Source organism: Xenopus laevis, chromosome 3S (genome assembly GCF_017654675.1).
Source record: "Xenopus laevis strain J_2021 chromosome 3S, Xenopus_laevis_v10.1, whole genome shotgun sequence".
Taxonomy (NCBI): Eukaryota; Metazoa; Chordata; class Amphibia; order Anura; family Pipidae; genus Xenopus; species Xenopus laevis.
In genome coordinates, this window is record NC_054376.1 from 64,686,084 (window position 1) to 64,713,612 (window position 27,529).

At 39.9% G+C, this 27,529-nt stretch overlaps 1 protein-coding gene across 1 annotated transcript; it reads left to right on the forward strand.

Moving 5' to 3' along the window:
- The first annotated feature begins 349 nt into the window (after window positions 1–349).
- smo.S (smoothened, frizzled class receptor S homeolog) lies at window positions 350–27,529 on the forward strand. Its single transcript, NM_001088615.1, is given in 12 exon segments — window positions 350–599; window positions 8,264–8,469; window positions 9,590–9,799; window positions 10,133–10,305; window positions 11,721–11,940; window positions 13,003–13,126; window positions 13,820–13,912; window positions 14,942–15,050; window positions 15,673–15,858; window positions 16,691–16,839; window positions 26,130–26,264; window positions 26,940–27,529. Coding segments are annotated over 12 exon segments (2,445 nt in total).

Consider the following 27,529-nt stretch of genomic DNA (forward strand, 5'->3'; position numbering starts at 1 on the left):
GTAAAAAAGTGAACTGCTTCCACCGAAACCCTCCCCCTAACAAGTTGCTTGCATGTGTCGTGCAGGACGGGGCTTTGTGTGGGTGGCAGCTTAGGGAGATTGGGCCTTTGTTGGCTGCAGACACTTCTACTTTTGGAGGAAAGATTTGGGATTTGTATGGCTGCATGAGGAGAGCACAGAAAGTAAAATGGAGGAGAGCTTTGTCCAGTGTTACAGAGGACTGGGAGAGGATCCATCCCACTGAGACTTCGGCTATTTGCTGGAAATTGCTTGAGGCATATGGGATTCCTCTGCTGTATGAAGGGCTTTCCTAGAGGTTCCTTCTAGTTTGCCCCCGTCACTTTTCAAGATGTCTTCCATGGTGCCTTTGATCTGTTGGCTAGGAGGCTTTGGCTTTTTACTCTTTATTTGTACTTCTGGAGGAGTTCAGATTAATCAGACATTTTACATGGATAAGTGCAAGAAGACCACCACTTGTGAGCCCCTCAAATACAATGTTTGCCTGGGATCTGTCCTCCCCTATTCATGGACTTCCAGTGTCCTGGCTGAAGATTCCAGCACCCAGGAAGAGGTTCACAATAAACTCTTACTTTGGTCTGGTAAGTTTCCTGGATGTTGGGTAACACTTCAACAAGGTCTTTGACTCTACTTACAGCACAGCATGAGTGTGTGTATCAACAATCCTTGTTGTAAATATAAGGATTTCTCAAGTCCCCGCAGTTCCATGACCATATAAAGGCATGATGCCACAGGCCAAGTGCTTTTATATCGGTAGTGGAACAACATTGTAATGTATGATTTTTTTAATCTTTTACAATATAGAGAACACTTTTTATAGTAGAAAAGTTTTAAAGAATCGTGACACAAATTAGATTACTATGCATCAATTATCATGCATTAAGATGGCTCCCAACTGCCCCTCGCCTACCCGCAAGGAAACTCTTGTGTGTCTAGGTCAGGGTTATTTAATGTTTTTTTTAACCCCAGTACCATAATTGGATTTAGTGACTATGTCCAGTGACAGGCAAAGCGATTTAAAAAAAAAAATGTTCCTTTTTTCTATAGGAGCAAAAGGCCACCCACATAAAGCTGCCACCCTAGGGCACATGCCCTCATATGCCTACATAGAAAATACATCCCTGACAATTATAACTGATGCCATCACTAAGCACTGTTTATATAGTGAATAATATACCCCTATTGTAAAATATATGGGTATGTCACCCAGGAGTTCCATGACCATATAAAGTAACAAGGTGGAGGTGACTTCTAGTATAATTTTACAACAGGGAGTGCATTATTTATTAAATTACACACGTTTCAGCGAGGTGTGATATATTACATCACTAAGCACCAATTATAGCTCATGACATCACTAAGCACTGTTTATAAGGATATAAATTACAGGAGTATTTTGTATTGTATATTTATGAATGTCCTGTAAAGCATTCCCTTATAAATGGTGCTTAAAGATGTCATCAGGTATAATCAATGAAGTAATTTTTTGGAGTTTGCATATTATACACAAAGTACCCACTTCAAGTTCATGGAAAGTTTCAGTGGCTTATAATACCCTTAAATTTATACATATATATTAAGCCTTTCACAAAGATGCAGATTTTGTTAACATGATGTGAACCACTTTGGACTTCCAAGTTTAAGCTATTCCTCTTTATGAGAGGGTTGGCTATGCTAATGCATGCTAAGAGCCAGCAGAGGATCAGTTAGGACATCACAGGGGTCATTTACAACCACAATGCAGTAAGCAAATTGCAAAACTTTGATGCAAATTCTATGCAATTGCATTGAAAACATCGGTTGTCATGATTCCAGGCTTGGGAAGAGATAAAATGTGAAAAAGACTTGGGTGTGGGGGTAACTTGTTTGCTTTTTAATACAGGTATGGTATCCATTATCTGGAAACCGATTAAACAGAAAGCTCCAAATTACCGAAAGGCCATCTCCCATAGACTCCATTATAATCAAATAATCCACATTTGTAAAAATGATTTCCTTTTTCTCTGTAATAATAAAAAAGAACCTTGTACTTGATTCAAACTAAGATATAATTAATCCTTATTGGAAGCAAAACCAGACTATTTGGTTTATTTAATGTTTACACAATATTCTAGTAGATTCACGGTATGAAGATCCAAATTATGGAAAGATCTGTAATTCGGAAAACCTTAGGTCCCAAGCATTCTGGATAATGGGTCCCATACTTGTACCATCTAAAGCAGGGGTGCCCAAACTTTTATACTTGTGAACTACATTCAAATGTTGGGGGGAGCAACGCAAACATGAAAAAACTTCCTGGGGTTGCCAAATAAGGGTTGTGATCGGCTATTTGGTAGCCCTGTGTGGACTAGCAGCATAAAGGATGCTCTGTTTGGCAGAATACTTTGATTTTATGCAGCCAAAACTTGCCTCCATGCCAGGAATTAAAAAATAAGCACCTGGTTTGAAGCAACTGGGAGCAACATCCAGGGATTGGTGAGCAACACGTTGCTCGTGAGCCACTAGTTGGAAGTTTGGAAAAATGTTTATTTTGCAAACTCTTACCACAGTTTATGGTGCATTGTTTAGTCAGATACCCCTTGACACAGGGGTGCCCAAAAGGTAGATCGGGAGCAACCAGGAGACCTTTAGCTGGTTATCAGTAGATCTCAAGTCAACAAACAGCTTGTAGAATTCACTCTCCTATTTTATGCATTTCTTTCAGATTATTATGTTAAGGTTGTTAAATATAGCAATATACATTTTCCCATTAATCAGTATTTAAATAATATTTTCTATGAAACTGAATGCTAACCGTGATATTATCGATGTAGATCATAATGGGACATCAGTGCTTGTCAGTGCAAGTAAACACATATGTGTATAGGAGTGGATCCTCTCTCTCTCTGCCTGCCTACAAAAACACAGGCTGAGAGAAGCGGATACATGCATGTGGAGGCTTATTTATTACTAGACATTAAGCCCGTTAAATTAACGGGCGCTAGAACATATGTAGTCAAACATTTATAAAAACAGAATTGTTCTAGTCTAAAAAAAATTCGCCAGAGACCGGTCCATGGGGCACATGCGCAGTAGCGCAATCCCACGGACACAGGGACTGGACGCAGAGACACTTCAACTTTATTATATAGGATACGCTATTATGCACTATTATGCACTACTATACGCTATTATGCACTACTATACGCTATTATGCACTATTATGCACTACTATACGCTATTATACACACCCTGCACTGTGTTAATAACTCCCTGCACTGTGTTAATAACTCCCTGCACTGTGTTAATAACTCCCCTCACTGTGTTAATAAGGAAGTGGGTGACAGGAATGATGAGTCTGGGGGAATCCAGTCAGTGAGTCCTCGCCAGCGCCGCTTCCCGCTGCCGGAATGGAGTTCGCCGAGCTGATTAAGACCCCCCGGGTGGATAATGTGGTTCTGCACCGGCCTTTCCACTCCCCTGTGTGGGGCACCCTCTGTCTGACCGGCCACCACCTCATCCTCAGCTCCCGGCAGGACAACAGCGAGGAACTCTGGCTCCGACACTCCAACATCGACTCCATAGACGGTCCGTGGGGCACATGCGCAGTAGTGCAATCCCACGGACACAGGGACTGGACGCAGAGACACTTCAACTTTATTATTTAGGATAGGTTGAGTTTTAGAAGTTTTGTACAAACTATTTCTTTCTAAAAAAAAATCACTACCCATTTTATTAAACCACAATATGGCCCTTTCTGATTGTGCTATTTCTTGCTAGGTCTCCCAGGTCCTTGCCTGACTTTGTCCCATGAAGTAAAAAGTTGTATTGCTCTACAAGTTAACTATAGAACATTAAGTATAATATAACAATATAACAAGGCAAGAGCAGATGAAACTGAAAAGTGAAATCAAAAACATTTGTAAAACTAGTCTGGTTTTGTTCTACCAAACTAGGTGTTGTCAGTCTGACAGATTTAAAATGAAGGGTAATATCAATAATTTAAAAGCCTTCTAACTGTTCTACCAATTCAGTCCCAAATGCATTGGCTCTGGAGAAAGGGAAAGAATGAAGCAAGGGGATACAATAAGGGGCAGATTTATTAAGGGTCGAATTGAAAATTCAAAATTAGAATTTTTGAAGTTATTTTTTTTATGGTCAAAACTGTAAAATTAGAATAGGGAGTTCAATTTAAATTCAATTAAAGTTTTAAAAGAAATTTCAAATTCGATTTTCAAGATTTATCATAGCCTGGCCCTTTAAGAACTTGAATTAGACTATTCACCACCTAAAACCTGCCGAATTGCTGTTTAAGTCAATGGGAGAGGTCCAAGGATCAATTTGAAGTTGTTTGCGCCTTCCTGACATTTGAGTTCTTTTCTGAGAAAAAACGCAAATCGAGTTTTTTTAAAATTTGATTCAAGTTTTCGGGTCGATTTAATTCATCCGAGTTTAAAAAAATCGATTTAATAAATAAATTGCGATTGGTCTTATTTCGAATTTAGCGGAGTTTTTAAAAACTCGCATAAATTAGAAATTCGACCTTTGATAAACGTGCCTCTAAATATAACTCTTTTCAATGCGCCTAAAAGGAACTTGCACATAAAGCCCAAAATTTCATGAAAAATCTATTTGTCCTATAGTTCATTCTATTGGACCCTCTAGCTCGTATGCGGCACACACAAACTTAGGGCACACATACATGCTAGCTTACATCTACCAATGAATCGGTGGAACTGTGTCTTCTAACCCCACACTTCTTCCTGTTCTAAATAGAACCCGTTTTATTTCCTGTCAAGTGATCAGCACTAAGGAAGTGCCACAAAATGGTGGCTCAGGGTTAAAGGTGTAAAAAAAACCCAGTGTATATGTATATTTCAGTTTGGTAAGCTTCTTTTAAAGGTGACTATTAGGAAGTACATTATTGTTTGGTTAAGTGCACTGTGCAACCCAGAACTGGTTTACAATCGGCTATATTCCTTATATTAATAACTGATGTCTGTTGTGCCAGGACGGGGCACATTATTAACAGTTTGGGCTAGGGCCCAAACCTAAACAGCATGGGGACCCCATATCCCAGAAAAGCATTTCAGGGTTTCTTCCCAACACAGGCAGGTAACTTTGCTTGTAATGAAACTGACCCTAGTGTATGTTGTGTGAATGTTATAGGGAGCATAGATTGGAAGGTTCACTAGGGCAACAAAAAACCTGCATAATGTGATGTTTGATTTAGGGAATCACTATTTTAGATTCGGCCGAACCCCCGAATACTTTGTGAAAGATTCGGCCGAATACCGAACCTAATGCTAACCCTAATTTGCATATGCAAATTAGGGGTGAAAAGGGGAAAACATTTTTTACTTCCTTGTTTTGTGACAAAAAGTCGCGCAATTTCCCTCCCTTCCCCTAATTTGCATATGCAAATTAGGATTCGGTTCGGCCATGCAGAAGGATTCCTGCGAATCCGAATCCTGCTGAAAAAGGCCGAATCCCGAACCGAATCCTGGATTCGGTGCATCCCTAGTTTGATTATAATAAAGTATAAAAAATAATCAATATTTCCAACTATGTTTCTCTTTATGTTTATATGTTCTAATTTTGTACTTAGTATTTAGCTTTATGTTAAACTACTTTGCTTAGGAATGGGGGGGTGGAAGATGTACAAAATAACATTTGATATGGATGTGACCTGCATATGTTTTGGACACCCTGGATTGTTTTTGCTAAAGGGAGAATGTTTATTAAGAAATGCAGTGTTCTGTCTCTTTATAAGCTGCATTGAAATATTCTCTCCTCTTCTACATACAGTTTAGTTTACAAAACAATGCCTGTCCCTCTCACACTTCTTCAATGTCTGTCATTTGCATTTGTAGCACTGGTTTTAGGGCAGTCTCCCCAGGGCTGCAAAACAGTGTGTGTCTCGGAAGGGTGGGGGTGAGATAATGTCTAAACAAAATGTTATCTTATCTGAATATTCTTGGCATTATTGAATGATGTTTCCTAGAATACCAAATCCTTAGTGTGCCCCAAAATCCTCCACAGCTGGCTATACAAATACAGATGTGGTGATTGGATGTGATTACTTGATTGCACTGACACCATATAGGCAGAATGTGGGAGTTCCTTGGCCCACTACTTATTTGCACTTATATAGGCAATTCCATTTACCCTTGGGGGTAATTACATAGCGTTCCTACTTTACTATAGGTATAGTAAACCATAACAATAAATCAGCTAGTAGCATTTACTGATCAGCTGTTTGAAAGCATAATCATGACTGGGAGCTATGGGCTACTAGAACGTGCCAAACGTTTCCACTTTGATTACATTTACCCCAAACTTTTCTATATAGTGGCGTGTGTTTCATGGCTTTTGCTAAGAGTTTTGGAATAGTGTGCTAGGAATTGCCAGCCAGACATAATAATAAAAGCCATATACATTATGCCACCTGGTGGTAAATTGGAGAATAAAAATGTATTGAACCCTGAAAAGTTTTGCTGTGTAACACAAGAGCACAGTTAGAGCCATATTAAGACAAACTGTCATTAAAAAAAAAGGCATGTCCAACCATTTCCTGTAAAGTTATAATGTGTGGGTCTGGATACATGGAATGACACACATGGCATATTATATTGTCTCCAGCATTTTGTTTTTCCTATTTATTGTTGGAAAATTTAAGTAGGTCCTGATCTGACATTTAGGGGCAGATTTATTAAGGGTTGAATAGTAAATTCAAAATTTCGAATTGTATTTTTGGTCAAAACTCTTAACAAATTTAAATTGGGAATAATCCAAACTCTATTCAAATTCGAGATTTATCAAACCTTGAGCCTGGGAACAATTTGAATTTGACTATTCACCACCTAAAACCTGCCGAGTGCGTGTAGAAGTCATTGGCAGAGGTTCAGTGACCTATTTGAAGATTTTAAAGGATAAGTAAACCTTTAAAATAAGTTAATGTAAAATTGATAAGGGTGCCATTCTAAGCACTTTTTGTAATTTACATTCATTATTTATTTTCTTTTAATTCCAAGATATTAATGGATACATGGTCTGTTAAAGGAATGGCAACACCAAAAAATTAAAGTAAAGTTTAAAAGTAATGAAAATCATGTACTGGTGCCCTACACTGGTAAAACTGATTTGTTTGCTTTAGAAACACTACTATTGTTCATATAAACAAGCTGTTGTGTAGCAATGGCGGAAATTGAAAAAGGGCTATATGGCACAGGTTAAATAGTGGATAACCGATAACATTACGTTCTACATAGCCTATCTGGATATGTGCTGTGTAACCTGAGCTTTTTCTCCTTTGAATGGCTGCCCCCATTGCTACACATCAGCTTATTTATATAAACAATAGTAGTGTTTTTGAAGCAAACACACCAGTTTTACCAGTGCAGGGCAACACTGCATTATATTTTTATTACTTTAAAACACTTTCATTTTTTGACATTACTGTTCCTTTAATATGAAAGCATTTGGTTACAACAGTGCCACCTGCTGTTCAATTTCTGGCCAGGCTGACCACCAAGTAGTCAGGGAAGTTGTCAGGCGGAAGAAAGAGGGCTGCTCTGATGTTCTTTTGCAAAGTAAAAAAATTAGAAATCTTTCTCAAATCTTTCCTAAGCAGAAGAACATCAGAGCAGTCTCTTTCTTTCTCCTGACAACTTCCTTGACTACTTGGTGGTCAGACTGGTCAGAAATTGAACAGCAAGTGGCGCTGTTGTAACTAAATTCATCCATGTTAACAGTACACATATCCTTTAATATCTTGGCATTTAAAAAAAAAAATTGAATGTACATTGCAAAAGTGCTTAGAATTGCTCCCTCATCAATTTTACATTCACTTATTTTAAAGGTTTACATATTCATTAATAACCTTCCTAACATTCGATTTTTTTTTCGAAGATAAAACTTGATTAGAGTTTAGTCTAATTCGATTACAGTTTTCGAGTTGGTAATATTAGTTCGAGTTTTAGGCGTTCACATTTTTTATTAAATAACCTCCAATTCTCATTTTGAGTATATTCAAATTTATTCGATAAAAAAAAATTCACATGAATATGAAATTTGACCTTTGATAAATCTGCCCAAAACGAAAGAATTGGATTAAAGAGCAGGACAATGATAACCGTGTATTGTCCTGATATTGTATTGACTGTTCTTTTTAGACAAAGCCTTAACTCTTGCTATTTCCCTGCGTGTTGTTTGGATCACGCATAAGTAAATTGTGATTTATTTTTTTCTTTGTGTGTGTTTTAAGGATTACGGAATGCTCCACGTTGTTGGGATGCCATCAGGCCTCTCCTGTGTGCTGTCTACATGCCAAAGTGTGAAGGGGGCAAGGTAGAACTTCCCAGCCAGGGCCTGTGTCAGACAACACGGGTCCCATGTGGAATTGTAGCACGAGAGAGAGGTTGGCCTGATTTCCTGAAGTGCACTACTGATCGTTTCCCTGAGGGCTGCCCGGTAAGAGAGCATATATAAGAGATGGTGTACACACTGTACCACTCAAATCTATAAGTATATCTTAGTTAAATGAGGTTAAAGATGAAGTTAAAGATGCATAATCTACAGATTGAACAATACTTCCTGCTTGCAGCTCTCTTGCTTTCCACTGATTGGTTACCAGTAACTAACCTATCAGTGACTTGAGGGGGGGCCACATGGGAAATGACTGTTGCTTTTGAATCTGAGCTGAATGCTAAGGATAAATTGCAAACTCACTGAACAGTTATGTCTCATGTGGCCTCCCTTAAAGTTGCTGTTCTGTTATGTTAGACATCTGCTCACTCCAGCCTTTATAGATTACATTTTTGGCTAACTAACTAATATTAGAAACATTTTTTATTTTGTACAGACTATCTACTTACCCAGTTTTTAATTTAATTCTTAATAAACAAACTAGAGCTACTGTATATCACTTTATTAGGTACACTGTATGGGCAATAGTATACAGATAAGACAAAAGAAAAACAGAAAAAACCTGTACAAGTTAAGCCACTTTCTTGCTTTTGTGTATGACCGGGAAGGAATGTGGAGGATAGGGTACATGCCAGTCCAAAAACCTGATGCCTTTCAGGTATAAATCATTAATTATAGGCTATGCTTAAGGGTTTTTGACTGAAATGCGGCAGGTTTTTGGACTACAACATTCACTCAACTTTTTAATAATTAAAGAGAGTTTGGTAAATTTGGTTTACTGAGATGGGAGTGAAAGAACTTGACTGGACTTGACATCTTTGAACACCTACTGCAAGCTAGACCTCGTCCCCAACATCTTTGCCTATCTTCACTAATGCTTTTGTGGTTAAATGGAAGTAAATCCCACCAACACTGCTCCAACTACAGTGAAAAACCTTCCTAGAAAAGTGCAGGCTGTTACAGCAGTAAAAAGAGGACCAACTTAATTAGTACTCTTAGTTTCTGTGTTGGACATTCAGCTGTCTCTGATAATTTTGGCAATAAAGTGTAATAGGACTCTATGAATTGTTTTTAACAGTGTAACATATATTTTAATAAGAATTGGAGCATTTTTTTTCTGTGCTTATGACCTGTTATGTATGGAAATGATTCACTTTTTTTCCAGAATGAAGTACAGAACATCAAGTTTAATAGCTCTGGGCAGTGTGAGGCACCGCTTGTCCGTACTGACAACCCAAAGAGCTGGTATGAGGATGTGGAGGGCTGCGGCATCCAGTGTCAGAACCCACTGTTCACTAAGAAGGAGCATCGTGAGATGCATGTCTACATTGCCATATTCAGCTCAGTCACCATCTTTTGTACTTTTTTTACTCTGGTATGTAGTGATCGCTAATCTCTCAGTTTTACAGACTTAAAGGGATTCTAGTTAACAAAATGCTAAATATATATATATAGCCCATAAAACTTTGAAGTATGACAGTCTCATTAAACGTCTTTATCCAGCCAAATAGCCCTATGAAATTTACTCTGTGCTGTCTATCTGGGGACCTCCAATTAGATTTGTATACATATTCAAGGTGATACTGTCATTAGAAAAAAATTACCTTATTTTTGATAAAAAATTGGATTTGCATTCATATAATTTAAAATGGATAGCTTGTGCTGTCTCAATATTCTCACTTATCTGTTTCATCCTCCTTATGTTTAGGCCACCTTCCTTGCAGACTGGAAGAATTCCAACCGTTACCCAGCTGTCATCCTGTTTTACGTAAATGCATGCTTCTTTGTAGGCAGCATAGGTTGGCTTGCACAATTTATGGATGGTGCCCGTGATGAAATAGTTTGTCGAGGGGATGGTACCATGAGGCTAGGGGAGCCCACGTAAGTCTCTAGATTCAACAGTTCCACAAGTCATAAAATGTGCTGCAGATGATGCTTTGTTTTTCAGGATTTCGGAGAATGTGATTTCAGCTGGTTTTGTAGTGAAAAACTATACCCCCAAAAAGAATAGTTTGTATCAAATTAAGTGGCATATTAAATAATCTTATCAAACTGGTATACATATTTAAGTAAATATTGCCCTTTTCCATCTCTTGCCTTGAACCACCATTTCGTGATGGTCTCTGTGCTGCCTCAGCAATCACCTGACCAGAAATACTACAACTTTAACCTTAACAGGAAGAAGTGTTGAAGCAAAAGACAGAACTCTGTCTGTTAATTGGCTCATGTGACCTAACATGTTTGGTTGTGTGCACAGTGAATCATACGATCACAGGGGGCTGCCCTTTTTTTTAAATTGCTATTTTCTATTTATGATTACCCAATGGCACTTACTACTAAAAAAGTATATTATTATGAAAATGGATTATTTACATATGAGCTGTTTTATGCAAAATATTTTATAGAGACCTACTTTGTTTGAGTTGTATAGTTTTCCTTTAACAAAGCTAATATGTTTTTGTATACATGTGTGAATCCCTCTGTGTATGCGTGTTGGACTTTTCAAATAATGCTTTATTACGGTACCCTTCCTACTAAAGAAACGTTTTTTTAATTACGGTGATTATTTAAAGGTCAAGGAAAGGTACACTGAAAAATAGTTAGACCTGCATTATTTGCTGTCAGGAGACCAGTATGTGACACAGAGCATCACAAAATGGTGGATTAATGGAAAAGATGTAAAAGGGAAATATTTACTGCTATGCTAATATAGTAAGATTCTATAATAAGTCCCTTATTATGATATATAATATTTTGGTTAAGTTTTTATTCTGAAGGTATAGTTTTCCTTTAAATGACAAGGAAAGAATGTCAATTGGGGTTCCAATTTGTTTGCCAACCCCAAGTGGCTTTAATGACTTACCTAGGGTTGCCACCTGGCCGGTATTTTACTGGCCTGGCCGGTAAAAATGATGGTTGAACCCAATGTTATTAATATGGAAAAAGATAAATAAATAGGAAGGCCGGTATTTTTTTCCAAAAAAGGTGGCAACCCTAGACTTGCCCCATACAAAAGAGTACCCGTGCAAAAAACAGGTCTGCACATATGCCAAGCCTGACCTGCCGTAAAGGATTGTTGGGAAAATGGAAGAAGGTGGTGGATGCATACCCTGCCACAAATAACACCGGGCTGGTGTGATTTTTTTTTTTTTTAAAAAAAAGTGGAGTGTTTGTACTATATTCAATTAATAGTAGGTGCTAACAAATTGGGACCACCCTAATCTTGCTGCATTTTTTTTCAATGTGAAACATACTGTATATTAGGTAACATAACTTTAACCTTTCTTTCTTTATAGATCCAATGAGACCCTTTCATGTGTCATTATCTTTATAATTGTGTATTATTCCATGATGTCGGGTGTTATCTGGTTCGTCATGCTGACTTATGCTTGGCACACCTCTTTTAAGGCCCTGGGCACCACACATCAGCCCTTGTCTGGAAAGACTTCCTATTTTCACCTGATCACCTGGTCTATACCTTTTGTCCTCACTGTTGCAATACTTGCAGTGGCTCAGGTAAAGTAATTTAATGTAGGCTGACTGATTGAAATGGTATTAAGTAGAGGTTGTTTCTTGTAGTGGGGCAATCTAGTATTTTAGGGTCTTTTAGCTAAATGTATTGCAGCTGTACATTGATTGGAACATGATTAGACTTTTTCCTCAAGTAATTCCAGGCATATTTAAAACATTGCTTCATATACCAAGGCCAACATACATGCTAGGTTACATAAGCCAATGAATGGACAGATATCATGCTTCTTCCTGTTACAGTTAGAACCTACATATTTCTCCTATCAGGTGTTTAGCGAAAGAGAACACAGAACTCAAAATGGTGGTTCCTGGCAAAAGAGGAAGGAAAATATTTATAATATATATAAAATATATATGCAAATTTAATGAGATTGTTTTTCTATTTTTAGGTTGGTTACATTGTAGGAGAACATATTCTCTTAAAAGACTTGTAGTTAGAGGGACTTCCTGGCCTTAAAATCTTGCACCCCGTAAAATCTTGCCAGCTCAGGCCTTTGGCCTCGCTACTAATCCGGGCCTAGGTGGTTATTTACTGATTAGAGACTTTGGACTACTGTATAATGCAAGACAGCATAAGCCAAATAGGTATTGCTTGCAGTCAAGGTGAATGCTTTTGGAGCACCTGCACCTTTCTTATGAAGGACCTGCACCTCTCTCATAAACATAATGCTGCTAAATGCGGACAGTGATGAGATTTGGGCTTGGGTAACCAAGCCACCTATGTGCAACTCCCTGCCTAGCACAAGGTGCCAGCAGCAAGCAGGCTGTGCAGAACTTTTTGTAACTGGGCACTAAGTTGTGCCCCTTAAGCTAATGGCATACAGGTCATTTTCTCTGTTGGCATCCTGTATAAAACTGATCCAATGCCTTCCGATCCTTGTATGTGTGTTCACTGACAGGCACTGGATCATCCCATCAGCAAACACATGAGAGTGGATACCAGGCTAATCCCCCATGCCTGTCAGTGAAAACATATACAAAGTGCAAAAGGGATTGGATCAATCTTTTAAAGTTCCTATGAATGATTTGCTCTCTCTCTTTTAACAGGTTGATGGGGATTCTGTAAGCGGCATCTGCTTTGTTGGATACAAGAATTATCACTACAGAGCAGGTTTTGTACTGGCTCCTATTGGACTTGTGCTAATTGGGGGAGGTTATTTTTTAATCAGAGGTGAGCTGAAGACATTTTATATGTAATATGGTTATTTACTGCTGCAATTGTATAGAACACTTGACAACTGGAAACATTTTTAAGTTCCATATAATAATGCTGCAATTCCAAATTTATACTGGCAAACTTTATATAAAGGGGGCAACTACTTCTAATTCCACAAATAGGAAAAAGTGCTGTAACTTCACATTATCAGCAAAATAGTGTGCTAACCAGTTAAGATTGGGAATATCCACCTGTCCAGTCTATGCTACAATGTCTGCCCTTGTGGTCCTGATTGCTTTCCTCTTCAGTCTGTTGACACTGGCTAGATTTTCTGTGGGCCCATAAACTCCAATGGTTGAAAATGGGCAGTGCTGGCGTAGTTAAGGGAAAGATTTTCTTTTAAGTTAAAAATCAAGTACTTTTATCTTGTTATTAATTCATGTTTTGTTTTATCCTATTTGAACATGCCATTGCTATGCTTAATTCAAGACACATCTTAATTTACTTCTCTATATCAGTTAGTATTATTTGTTATTTTTGTGTCTACTTGATGCAAAATTTTAGGCATTATTTGGGTTCCTTAGCTAGCAGTAAAATTCATTATCCTTCTACTTCTCCTGATATGCTAAAGCTGGCTGCTGATTAATGTGTGGTATCATTACATAATCTAACTGAACTAATTTATTTGTTTTTTTCATTTCCTTACAGGTGTAATGACATTATTTTCCATCAAGAGCAACCACCCAGGCCTTCTCAGTGAAAAAGCGGCCAGCAAAATAAATGAAACTATGCTGCGGCTGGGTAATATTTTGTCCTTTTAATGTTTCTTACTGGCTGACTGGTGAAGAAGGAATTGTAGACACACCTTGCACATCTAGAGTGTTCACAGTAGTAATTGGGCCATAAGTTTGGTATCATAGATCGTGAGTGTTTTGCAACTGGGTACGGACTACCCTGTTAGTGTCACATCATGTCTTTAGACCACCAGTAAACCCATCATTGTCTGACTAATGCAGGGGTAGGCAACCCGCGGCTCCAGAGCCTCATGCGGCTCTTCATCCTGCCTGTTGCGGCTCGGTCTTGTCACGTCGTCCATACTCGCACCTGTTGGCGACTTCTTGAGTGTGCGACCGTAGTAAGCTAACGGTTATCTTACCGCGGTCGCACACTCAGGGAGCCGTCAGCAGGTGCGAGGGCTGTATAGACGTCCCAGGAGTGATAGGCAAGACCAAGAAGCAGCAAGATGCTTCATCATGGTCCTTACTGTGGTCACACACTTAAGACAAGAGAAGGAAGATCAGCATGGAGCTTCAGTAACAGAAGCCACATTAAACAGATGAGAACACTAGCATTTAATATGGCTATTTAGTGTTTAATTTATTTCAAAGTAGGCCAACACATACTGTACACACTGCACTTGTTTGTTGTATTCTGTTGTTGTAACAGTTAAAATTAGAAAAAGGTTAAAAGTTTTAAAAGTTTATAAACTGTTATGTTTTGCGGCTCCAGACTCTTTTTCTTTAGTGGAAGAGGGGGCAAAATGGCTCTTTTGATAGTAAAGGTTGCTGACCCCTGGACTAATGGAAATTGTTTAGCCTTGTTTAAGGTAGCCTTGTTTAAGTTTTATAGATGGTAAAATATGTGGCACTAGTAAAACTGTACCTTTTACATATTCAGTCCGCTATGACACTGGCTGACATTGAGCCATATTTTCTTGAAGGATTGTTGGAGTGCTTATGGCTAAATATTATTTAACAACATTAAATTCAATTATGCATTGAAAGTCAGAGTATGTCCCACTGATGACAACATTAAAATATTCTCTTGCAGGAATATTTGGATTTTTGGCCTTTGGTTTTGTGCTAATCACATTTGGCTGCCATTTTTATGACTTCTTCAATCAAGCTGAGTGGGAACGGAGTTTTCGGGAATATGTTTTGTAAGTAACTAAATTCCTTTGACAGTGCAATGTATATAACTCAGAGTTACCAGTAGGATTATTTGAGAAAGGGCTGAATAAATGGAAGGCAAATTATCTTGGGTAACCATATATAGTTTAAAAGGTCAGTTAAAGTATGTAACCGAGTTTTGCTATTTTAATTCCTTTCATGGTCTAGAGCTGCTGTGCAACTTGCCATTGGTAGTAAACATGTTACAATGTAAGATAAACCCTGAGTTCAACAGATGCTCTTATATATGACAGAGGGGCTTATTAAACGCATACATGTTATATAGCACCAGATCAATTCATTACTTTAGATTGAATCAGTGTAGTACAAATTAGAAAATGAAAGCAAAGATTTGACTAGGCTCTGTGGATAATTGCACTGGGGAAATAAGCATCAATATAGGTCAGGTAGCAACTTTGTTTTTTTCTTTTAAATTGTACCTATGTCAAAGTCAGTAGGAAAGGTGCTTGTAACACAGATGGCACTCTCTCTGCTTTTTGGTAAAGGAAACAGGTTCATTATAAAAGTTACTTCTTGTTATTATATTATTTTTATCAGTTTGTATACTCCAATCTTACTATATTTGGAGCCTAATTCAATGTTATCCTACAGATGTGAAGCCAATGTAACTATTGCAGAGCAGACCAATAAGCCTATTCCAGAATGTTATATAAAGAACAGACCAAGCCTTCTAGTGGAGAAGATCAACCTATTTGCCATGTTTGGAACTGGCATATCAATGAGCACCTGGGTCTGGACAAAGGCTACTATTATCATCTGGAAACGAGCATGGTGCCGGTAAGACCCACAAAACCATATTTTGGCTATTTTTCTCAATTGCATTTTACCTGTAAAGCAATCTTTTGCATGGTTATGTTTAGCAGATGTATTTGCTTAAAACATCTTAGATCTCTTTCTTTACAAATGTTTGTTGTGCTTTAAAGGGGAACTAAAGTCTAAAATAGAATATTGCTAGAAATGCTGTATTTTGTATACTAAATATAAACATGAACTTACTGCACCAGAAGCCCAATTAAACGAATGATTTATGCTTTCAAAGTTGGCCGCAGGGGGCTGTCATCTGTAACTTTGTTAAACATCTTAGCAAGACCATGCACATGCTCAGTGTGGTCCTGGCTTCAGTTGGGAGGGTTAAGCTTATCATAAATTATCATAACAGCACAAGTCAAATAATATATCTGCCATAGCAGCTGATACAGCAAGACTGATAAATAATCAGAATATGCAGACTGCACTGGGTCTGCGGATGCGAATCTCTAAATGATCGCAGGCTGCTCTACAGGGAAACAAACAAAGCTGCTCGAGTTCTGGGAAGTAAGATGGGGGAGCTCCCCCTGCCGTTTAAAAGTATGATTGTTTCCCTGCAGAGCAGTAAGGGACCGTCTGAGCTGATCCTCAGCAGTCAGAGCAAGTAAAACTAAGCAGGAATTTCACTGCATACAGTCAGGTTTCTTATAAAAACGTTACACATTTTTTAATTAAAGTATATTGGAGATAGATTTCTTTTTCATTAAAGAAAGTAAAAATGGGATTTTATTTTTTTGCCTTTACATCCCCTTCAATTCAAATGTGCTGAATTAATTATAAGTATGTGCTGCCACCACCACAGGATTCTAGGGAGAAGTGATGATGAGCCAAAGAGGATCAAGAAGAGTAAGATGATTGCCAAGGCCTTCTCCAAGAGGAAGGAGCTGCTGAATAACCCAGAGAAGGAATTGTCCTTCAGTCTACACAGTGTGTCGCATGAAGGACCAGTTGGTAAGCAGATATACAATGTAGCTGTTGCCAGATATATTCTTATTGATATACAGTACCTTTATATACCTAAAGGCATAAAGCTCCCCAGTAATGTTAAAGGCAAACTTGTTATACCTTTGTGTTAAAGGAACAGTTCATTGTAAAAATAAAAACAGGGTAAATAGGTAGTATTTCAAAAATAAAAAATGTAATATAGTTAGCCAAAAATGTAATCTATAAAGACTGGAGTGAACAGATGTCTAATATAGCATCCAGAACCCAACTTCTTGCTTTTCAGTGAGTTTGCAATTGATCCTCCGCATTCAGCTCAGATTCAAACGCAAACATTTATGGCCCATATCCCCCTCAAGTTACTGGTTACTGCCTGGTAACCAATCAGTCAGTGGAAACCAAAAGAGCTGCAAGTATTCTGGCTATTATGTTAGACATCCAGTCACTCCAGCCTTTAGAGATTACATTTTTTGTCTGACTAATTATATTAGAATTTTTTTTTATGTTGCACAGCTTACCGTATATACTCGAGTATAAGCCGACCCGAGTTTAAGCCGAGGTACCTAATTTTACCTACGAAAACTGGGAAAACTTATTGACTCGAGTATAAGCCTAGACACAACTACAGCCCTGTCTCCCAGCAGCGCACATTCCGCCAAAGCGACCCCCCCAGCGATCAACCGAACTTCTTTGCAAAGTTGATGGTGACAGAGAATTGCCAAATGGATTACTGTGCACATTGTCCCACTGTCCCACTACCATGTGCAGAGGGTGCTGTGTGATATTGCCATCACTGTTAATCTGTCGTATAACCAACAGTGGGCGCTGTGTGATATTGCCATCACTTTTAATCCTTCATATAACCAACAGAGGGTGCTGTGTGATATTGCAGTCACTGGTATTCTTTCATATAACCAACAGAGGGCGCTGTGTGATATTGCAGTCACTGTTAATCTTTCATATAACCAACAGAGGGCGCACTGTTATTCTTTCATGTAACCAACAGATGGCTCTGTGTGATATTGCAGTCACTGTTATTCTTTCATATATCCAAAACAGATTGCGCTGTGTGATATTGCAGTCACTGTTATTCTTTCATATATCCAAAACAGATTGCGCTGTGTGATATTGCAGTCACTGTTATTCTTTCATATAACCAACAGAGGGCGCACTGTTATTCTTTCATGTAACCAACAGATGGCTCTGTGTGATATTGCAGTCACTGTTATTCTTTCATATATCCAAAACAGATTGCGCTGTGTGATATTGCAGTCTCTCCCCAAGTGAACTGTTGGTATAGGAATGATAAAAAGTGACTGCAATCTTAGCTACTGCCCATAGACTCGAGTATAAGCCGAGGTAGACTTTTTCAGCACATTTTGGATGCTGGAAAACTCGGCTTATACTCGAGTATATACGGTATCTATTTAACCAGTTTCTATTTTTATACTTGACAATTCCTTTAAAGGGGATGTAAAGGCAAAAAACTAAAATATAATTTTTACTTTTTTTAATGAAACCTAGATAGGAAACTTCAGACGGTCTCTAACTGCTCTGTAGGGAAACAATCATACTTTCAAACGACAAGGGAGAGGGACTTCCCAGAACAAGAGCAGCTTTGTTTGTTTTCCTGTAGTACAGCCGGTGACAATGTAGAGATTCATATCTGCCGCAGTCAGAGCAAGTATATGAAGGGGGAATTTCACAGCATACAGTCAGGTTTCTTATAAAAACTGTACAGATTTTGTAATTGAAGTATATTGGGGATAGGTTTCTTTTTTAGTTAATAAAGTAAAAAAGGTATTTTATTTTTGCCTTTACATTCTCTTTAATGTTTCCAACTCCAGCTGCAGGGACAAAGATCATGGAGCCAGATTTAAACAGATAAACTGGGATTCTATTTGGAGGATTTATTTGCTGCAGCTACTGGAGTTGGAGAAAGTTTGTGTTAAACCACAAAAACTATAAAATCCACATTAGATTACATGACAACACAGGACCCAGTGCAGTCTGCATACTCTGATTAATATGTCTTGCTGTATCTGCTTCTATGGCAGATATTATTTGACTTGTGTTGTTTTGATAATTTATGATGATCCCAAAGCAGCAGCCCAGACCACACTGAGCATGTTCGTGATCTTTGTCTTGCAAAGATGTTTAATAAAGTTACAAATTGGTGACCCCCTGGGCCAACTTTGAAAGCATAAATCATTTGTTTAATTAGGCTTGTGGTGCAGTAAGTTTATGTTTAGTATACAAAATACAGCATTTCTAGCATTATTCTAAGTTTCCCTTTAAAGGAACAGTAATGTCAAAAAATAAGTGTTTTAAAGTAATTAAAATATAATGTACTGTTGCCCTACACTGGTAAAACTGCTGTGTTTGCTTCAGAAAGCATAAATAAGCTGCTGTGTAGCAATGGGGGCAGCCATTCAAAGGAGAAAGGCTCAGGTTACACAGCAGATAGCAAATAAGCTCTGTCTGTCTAATGGTGTTATCTGTTATCCATTAGTTATCCTGTGCCATTTAGCCATTTTTCAATTTCCGCCATTGCTCCCCAGCAGCTTGTTTATATGAACTATAGTAGTGTTTCTGAAGCAAACAGATCAGTTTTACCAGTGCAGGGCAACAGCACATGATATTTTCATTACTTAAAAACACTTACATTTTTTGGTGTTACTGTTCCTTTAACCAAGTTGTAGGGCAACCTATACATTATAGAAACATATGATAGTCACTTAATATGGTTAAACAATAACTAATATTGTAAATGTTCTGCATCCATCCATGGTTAACTCTTCACTCACAAAATAAACAGTTTAGCAACTTGCTGATATATAAGCAAAGACAATTACAGTCATATGAAAAAGTTTGGGAACCCCTCTCAGCCTGCATAATAATTCACTCTACTTTCAACAAAAAGATAACAGTGGTGGTCTTTCATTCCCAGGAACATCTGAGTACTGGGTTGTTTTCTGAATAAAGATTTTTAGTGAAGCAGTATTTAGTTGTATGATATTAAATCAAATGTGAAAACTGGCTGTGCAAAAATGAGGGTACCCTTGTAATTTTGAATGCATGTAACTGCTCAATACTGATTACTGGCAACACCAATTTTTTTGGATTAGCTTGTTAAGCCTTGAACTTCATAGGCAGGTGTGTCCAATCATGAGAAAATCTATTTAAGGAGGCCAATTGCAAGTTTTGCTTCTGTTTGACTCTCCTCTGAAGAGAGACGGCAATCAATCCTCAAAGCAACTCTCACAAGATCTGAAAACAAAGATTGTTCTGTGTCATGGTTTAGGCGAAGGCTACAAAAATCTCAGAGGTATACACTGTCAGTCTCAACTGTAAGGAATGTAATCAGAAAATGGAAGGCCACAGGCACAATTGCTGTAAAACCCATGTCTGGCAGGCCAAGAAAAATACAGAAGTGGAGGATTGTGAGAATGGTTACAGACAACCCAAAGATCACCTCCAAAGACCTGCAAGAACATCTTGCTGCAGATGGTGTATCTATACATCGTTCTACAATCCAGCGCAATTTTTACAAAGAACATCTGTATGGCAGGGTGATGAGAAAGAAGCCCTTTCTGCACTCACACCATAAACAGAGTCGCTTTTTATATGTAAAAGCTCATTTAGACAAGCCGCAGTCATTTTGGAACAAAGTGCGTTGCACTGATGAGCCAAAAATTTAGTTATTTGGTCATAACAAAGCGCTTTGCATGGTGGAAGAAGAACACCACATTCCAATTAAAACACCTGCTACCTACTGTCAAATTTGGTGGAAGTTCCATCATGCTGTGGGACTAGTTTAGGGACTAGGGCCCTTGTTAAAGTTGAAAGTCGGATGAATTTAACCCAATATCAACAAATTGTTCAGGATAATGTAAAAAGTATCAGTCACAAAGTTGAAGTTACGCTAGGGTTGGATATTCCAACCAAGACAATGACCATAAACATACTTTGAAATCTACAAAGGCATTTATGGAGAGGGAGAAGTACAATATTCTGGAATGGCCGTCACAGTCACTGACTTGAGTATTATCGAAAATCTATGGGATGATTTGAAGCAGGCTGTCCATACTCGGCAGCCATCAAACTTTACTGACCTGGAAATATTTTGTATGGACGAATGGTCAAAAATACCACCATCTGGAAACCAGACACTCATCAAAGACTATAGGAGGCGTCTAGAGGATGTTACATTTGCAAAAGGAGGCTCAACTAAGTATTGATGTAATATCTCTGTTGGGGTGCCCACATTTATGCACCTGTTAATCCAATAAACTTTGTCACTGCTGAAATATTACTATTTCCATAAGGCATGTTATTGTCCATGGCCGCCACGTGGGTAGCGGCGCCGGCGCAAACACGCCAGTGTAAACACGCTTTGTGTTGTGTTTCCTGATTCCAGCCTTGATCCCTGCTGATTTTGGAAAAGTTATCCATGCTGACGCTGACTACTCCAACGCTGACAACGCCCACGCTAGTTGCTGCCGACATGGCTTTACAGTCCTCCACTTCTGGTCCACGTATTCCTGCACCACCTCTCTACAGTGGCGACCCTCAAGCCTGTCATGGTTTTGTGAATCAGTGCCAGATTCGGTTCGCCCTGCAACCTGCAGAATTTGTCTCTGAGTGAGCCAAGGTTGGTTTCGTGATCACTCGTCTAGCAGGGAAAACGCTTGAATGGGCATCTCTGCATTGGGAGAAAGAGTCTCCTTTATTAGATGATTCCAAAGCCTTCCTTCAAGAATTCCGGACGGTGTTTGATGCTCCCGGCAACCGCTGCTTCTCGTCTGTTCCAGATCCGCCAAGGGAATCGCAGTGTACCGCAATATGCCATTGATTTCCGTACTCTCGCTGAAGAGACTTGTTGGAACAATGATGCCTATCATGCTGCCTTCTATAATGGCCTCTCTATCCCCCTCAAAGATGACCTGGTCTCCCGTAAATTACCCACGCAGGTTGAAGACCTCATTGCCTTGTCTGTCAAGGTGGACACCGTCAGAGGGAACATCAGGCTGATCGGGATTGAGTCAAGAAATTTCAACCCATGTTGGCTCCTCGCTTCCAAAGACCGCTGTTACCTTCTACCCCCCAGCAGCCTTCTGTTATTCCTCCGGAGGAACCTATGCAAGTCGGAAGAGTTTGTCTCTGAATAGGAGAAACTCTGGAGACGTATAGCTGGACTTTGTCTCTATTGTGGTGGTCAGTCCCACTTTTCCAACTCTTGTCCTGTGAAGCTTTAGAGTTCCCCTCTTCAAGGTGACCCGGGAAAGTCTCATGTGAGGGATGTTGCTCCCAAATCTCAAGAGAACTCTCACAGGTTTCTTCTGCCTTTACAGATCCGTCTGGCCACTAAGACCATTGTTGGCTCAGCATTCATTGACTCTGGTGCTGCCGGAAATTTAATGGACGCTCTCTTTGCCAAGTATATGAATGTTCCCCTGTTTCCATTGACTCCTCCACTTCGAGTAACCGCCATTGATGACCGACCCCTTGAATCCGAGTTTATCTCTATGACGACTGGGGAATTGCCTGTGCAGGTTGGGACTTTACACAAAGAAAAGTTATCGTTCCTGATTATTTCCTGTCCTTCTGTTCCAGTTGTCTTGGGGCTTCCTTGGTTACGCCTGCATAACCATAGCATTGATTGGTCCTCGGGGCAGGTTTTTCCTGTTGGAGTCCATACTGCCAACAGCACTGCCTTCCTGCTGAACCCATCCAGAGGGTGAATATTTCTACGTCAGATTTGAAGACGCTTCCCTCTATAAGGAATTCTCTGATGTCTTCTGTAAAAAGTCTGCAGAATTTCTCCCTCCTCATCGTCACTACGATTGTCCAGTTGAGACCTCTGCCATGAAGGAATATATCCAAGAAAATCTCCAGCGGGGGTTTATTCGCCCTTCTACTTCTCCTGCAGTTGCTGGATTCTTCTTCGTGGAGAAGAAGGATGGAGGCCTACGTCCTTGTATTGACTACCAGGGTCTTAATAAAATCACCGTTAAGGACCGGTATCCCCTGCCTCTGAATGCAGAACTTTTTGACCAACTGAAGGGGGCTAAAATCTTCACTAAGTTGGATCTCCGTGGGGCGTAAAACCTCACCCGCATCCGTGAAGGTGAGGAATGGAAGACGGCATTCAACACTCGTGATGGGCACTATGAATACCTCGTGATGCCCTTTGGTCTCTGCAATGCCCCCGCTGTCTTCCAAGAATTTGTGAACGACATTTTCCGGGATCTCTTGGGAAAGTTTGTGGCTGTCTACCTTGATGACATCCTGATTTTCTCCAAGGACTTAGCAAGCCATCGCTCCCAGGTGAAGGAAGTACTCTCTCCTTTGAGGAAGAACTCCCTCTTTGCCAAGCTGGAAAAATGCGTGTTTGAAGTGCCCAAGATTCCTTTTCTGGGCTATATCATCTCCCCAGAGGGTTTCAAGATGGATCCTGTGAAAGTGTCTGCAATCCAAGAGTGGCCCCTACCGCTGAGCGCCAAGGCAATCCAGAGATTCGTTGGTTTTGCCAATTACTACCGGCAATTTATTAAGGAAGATTCTCTTCTCGTATTGCTCCTATCCTGGCCCTCATCCGAAAAGGGGGTAAACCCAGCTCATGGCCCTGCCTGCTATGGAAGCTTTTCAATCCTTGAAGGATGCCTTCACTTCTGCTTCGGTTCTCCGCCATCCTGATCCGGAGTTACCTTTCTTCATCGAGGTGGATGCTTCTGAAGTTGGAGCTATCCTGTCCCAAAGACATCCCTCTGATGGAAAGTTGCGCCCATGTGTGTATTTCTCTAAGATGTTCTCTCCTGCCGAACAAAATTATGATGTAGGAAATCGAGAACTCCTGGCTGTCAAGCGTGCCTTAGAAGAGTGGCGTCACCTCCTTGAAGGTTCCTTGATCCCAGTCACGATCTACACAGATCATAAGAATCTTGAGTTCATTCAATCTCTCAAGAGGCTGAATCCCAGACAAGCAAGGTGGGCTCTATTCTTCTCTCGATTTTGTCTTGACTTATCGCCCTGGCTCCAAGAATCGGAAAGCCGATGCTCTGTCTCGAAGTTTCACTCCGGTGGATTGTTCTCCTGAAAGACAAGAGCCAATTATTCCTCCTGTCAAGATCATCGCTTCTTTGTACCCTCAATTTGCTCATCAAATTCTGGCTGGTCAATCTTCTGCTCCTCCTGATACCCCAATCGGAATGGCATTTGTACCTCCTGAACTTCGTCTGCCTATCCTGCAACAGACTCATAGCTCCAAGCAAGCTGGACATCCTGGTCCTGCTAAGACTCTTGAACTTTTACGGCGTCTAGTCTGGTGGCCGACTATTCGTAAAGATGTCAAAGTCTTTGTTGCTGCTTGTACCGTTTGTGCCACTTCCAAGCCTAGCCATTCTCGCCCTAGCGGGTTACTACAGCCATTGCCTGTCCCCTCTCGTCCATGGACGCATTTGGCAATGGACTTCATAGTCGAACTTCCTCCCTCCAGTGGGAACACTGTGATCTGGGTCGTCATTGATCGCTTTAGCAAGATGGCCCACTTCATCCCGTTACGGAAGCTTCCATCTGCGGTGGAATTGTCTCAATTGTTCATTCAATTCATTTTCCGTTTGCATGGATTCCCAGCGGAGATAGTCTCTGACAGAGGTTCCCAGTTCACAGCTAAGTTTTGGCGTTCCTTATGCAAGGATTTGGGTATTGCTCTCCAGTTCTCTTCCGCCTATCACCCCCAAACTAATGGGGCAGCGGAACGTGTGAATCAAGCCTTAGAGCAATTCCTGAGAAATCATGTCTCCCTCTGCCAAGATGATTGGTCTGACCTTCTCCCGTGGGCGGAATTTGCTCATAACAACGCCTGTCATTCATCCACTGGAAGATCTCCATTCATGTCTGTGTATGGCCAACATCCTCAAACCTTTTCGGCAAGACTTTGTTTTGTCTGATGTCCCAGCCGCTGATGACCATGCGGCCCAAATGTCCGCTATTTGGGCTGCAACCAAGTCTAATTTGGAGAAGAGTGCTCTTGTGCATAAGACCTTCGCTGATCGGAGACGTAGGTCCTCTCCTCTCTTCAAAGTTGGTGACAAAGTTTGGCTTTATTCCCGAAACATTCGTCTGAAGGTGCCATCTCCCAAGTTGGGTCCGAAGTTTGTGGGTCCATTTCCCATCTTGGAGATTATCAATCCTGTGGCTGTCAGACTTCAGCTTCCCCCTGAGATGCGACTCCCCAACGTGTTTCATGTTTCCTTGGTGAAACCCGCTACCTCCAACCGCTTTTCTGTCGACCAGTCTCCCCCTCCTACTATCTCTGTGGATGGTCAACAAGAATATGAGGTGGAAAAGATCCTTGACTCCAGAATCTCCAGGGGTTCTCTTCAGTACCTCATCAAGTGGAAGGGCTTTGGCCCTGAAGAATGCTCCTGGGAAGGACACTCTGATGTTCATGCTCCTCGTCTTGTGCCATGCTGGTTTTGGCGCCAAATTCAAATATAAAAGGCGCCCAGGATGCCAGAATGGCGCCCAAGAATAGGATTTGCTGCCATAGATCCTGGGTTCCTGTTGTGTTTCCTGATTCCAGCCTTGATTCCTGCTCCAGCCTTGATCCCTGCTCCTGCCTTGATCCCTGCTCCTGCCTTGATCCCTGCTCCTGCCTTGATTCCTGCTCCCTGGCCGTGTATCCTGACCTGCCTGCCATTGAACTCTTGCCTGGACTCTGACTATCCACTTGCTTAACCCTTTGTATACCTCGACCTTGCTCCCTCAAGAGGGCTTCCTCCTAGATCCTGACTACCTCCCTGGAGGGAGCTCCCGGGCTCCCTGACAGTTGTATATTAAAAGGAAGTTGCTACTTTGAAAGCTCAGACAATGATAAACAAAAATCCAAAGATTTTTCATATGACTGTAATGTAATCTTCCGGCTGCAGCCTAAATAATCCACATTTGGGCCAATTACACAGAATTAGAATATATTTAATTGTGTATTTAAGTTTCTTTAACAGAACAGTTATGTAAAGCTTAATTTAGAAATATGGATTCTCTTTGTTTCACTTTGCCCTAAATACACAGTAAAGTAAGGAAAAATAGCATATTGCTTGACAAGATTCTTTTCTAATTTACATTCCTCACTATATGTTTGTCTTAAGATAATATATTTTACACAGATCTCCTTGCTTTAATTCTTGTAATATAAAAGTTTTATTCACAACCCTGTTGTGTTCAATATCCACATGCAGCTGTGCATCTGCTGTGTCCTGCCTGACTAATTCAGATTTTCTTTTTGTTATGCCAAGCTGGTTTGAATTTTGACATGAATGAGCCATCAGCTGACATGTCATCTGCATGGGCACAGCATGTCACCAAAATGGTGGCTAGAAGAGGAGCCATTTTACCTCAAGATGTCTCGGTAACACCTGTAGCAACTCCAGGTAACGTGCCAATTGAATTATTCCAACTTTACCTCATGATGTATACAGGAGGGGTCACATGAAGAGATTGACAGTTTGTGTTTTTCACTGGATAGCAGTGTGGATAAAACACTGTGTGTGGTTATCCATAGCCCTATAGATATGGAGGAGTTTATAATACAAGAGATTAAGAAAGGTACTTTAATTACTATGTTTGCACTATAGACGTGATCAAGAATAGGCAGTGCAGGGGATTACCCACAAATCTGTAGTTTTTATTATTGTTTGCACAATGGCATTTTGAAAATTTTGTGTGGGATGTATATAAAGACTCTAATTAAGGTCATGATATACTAGTAGAAATTGATATAATGGAACTGGACTTTCAAGAAAACTCAAAGTCCAGTTGCTTGGTGTGGAATCGAGAATAAATTAATGTTCTTCAGTGCAAGAAATCGTAAAAAAAACATATTTTTATTGACATAATACACAGAATACAATTGTTATACAACCACTATTTATTAGACTAATTCTGAACTCCAAATAGTACTGAAGGAGAAAATTGAATGTGGTGGTTGCTAGCCTTTGTGTTACAAGATTGCTACTTATAAAAAAAAATACAGCCAAAGGTTGTTTGTGTCATTTTATAGCATAAGAATACCCGCAATTAATTTGCCTATATTTGTGAATTTCTAGTTCCACCAGAAGAAAGGGACCAGTGGTTTATTGAAGGAGATATACCTCAGGGGATGGTTAAGAAAATGTCCAAGAAAAAGAAAAGGCGAAAGAAAAAAGAAATCCAGCCCCTGGAGGCAAAAACTGTCAAGGAGCACTTTCACAGTAGGGCTAACGCAGCAGTGCCTCGGCTTCCCAAGCTGCCTCTTAAGACTGGATTGGTCACAAGATCAAAACCTCAAGAAGTAGATGAAACTCTTCCAGGGTCTTACAGAGAATTCAGGAGATTGCCCAATATACAAGAAAAATTATATCCAGTAGAAGGTGTGAACAACAACCTGGGATACACAAGATACCCACAGTCCAACATGATGTCCCATCCTTTCGCTGCAGACAAGATGCCGCTTACAGATGAAAGTAGAGTCGCGTATGTCCCTGTGCCAAAACATGATGGAGTGTTTCAGTATTCCAGTGCTAACTCGTATTCTAATCCTATGGATCTAACTTCATATAGAGGTAGAACTCAGCCTAGATGGACAGAAAACCCACCAATGCACTCTAGAGCAAACCTTATGGATGCAGAGCTAATGGATACAGATTCTGATTTTTAA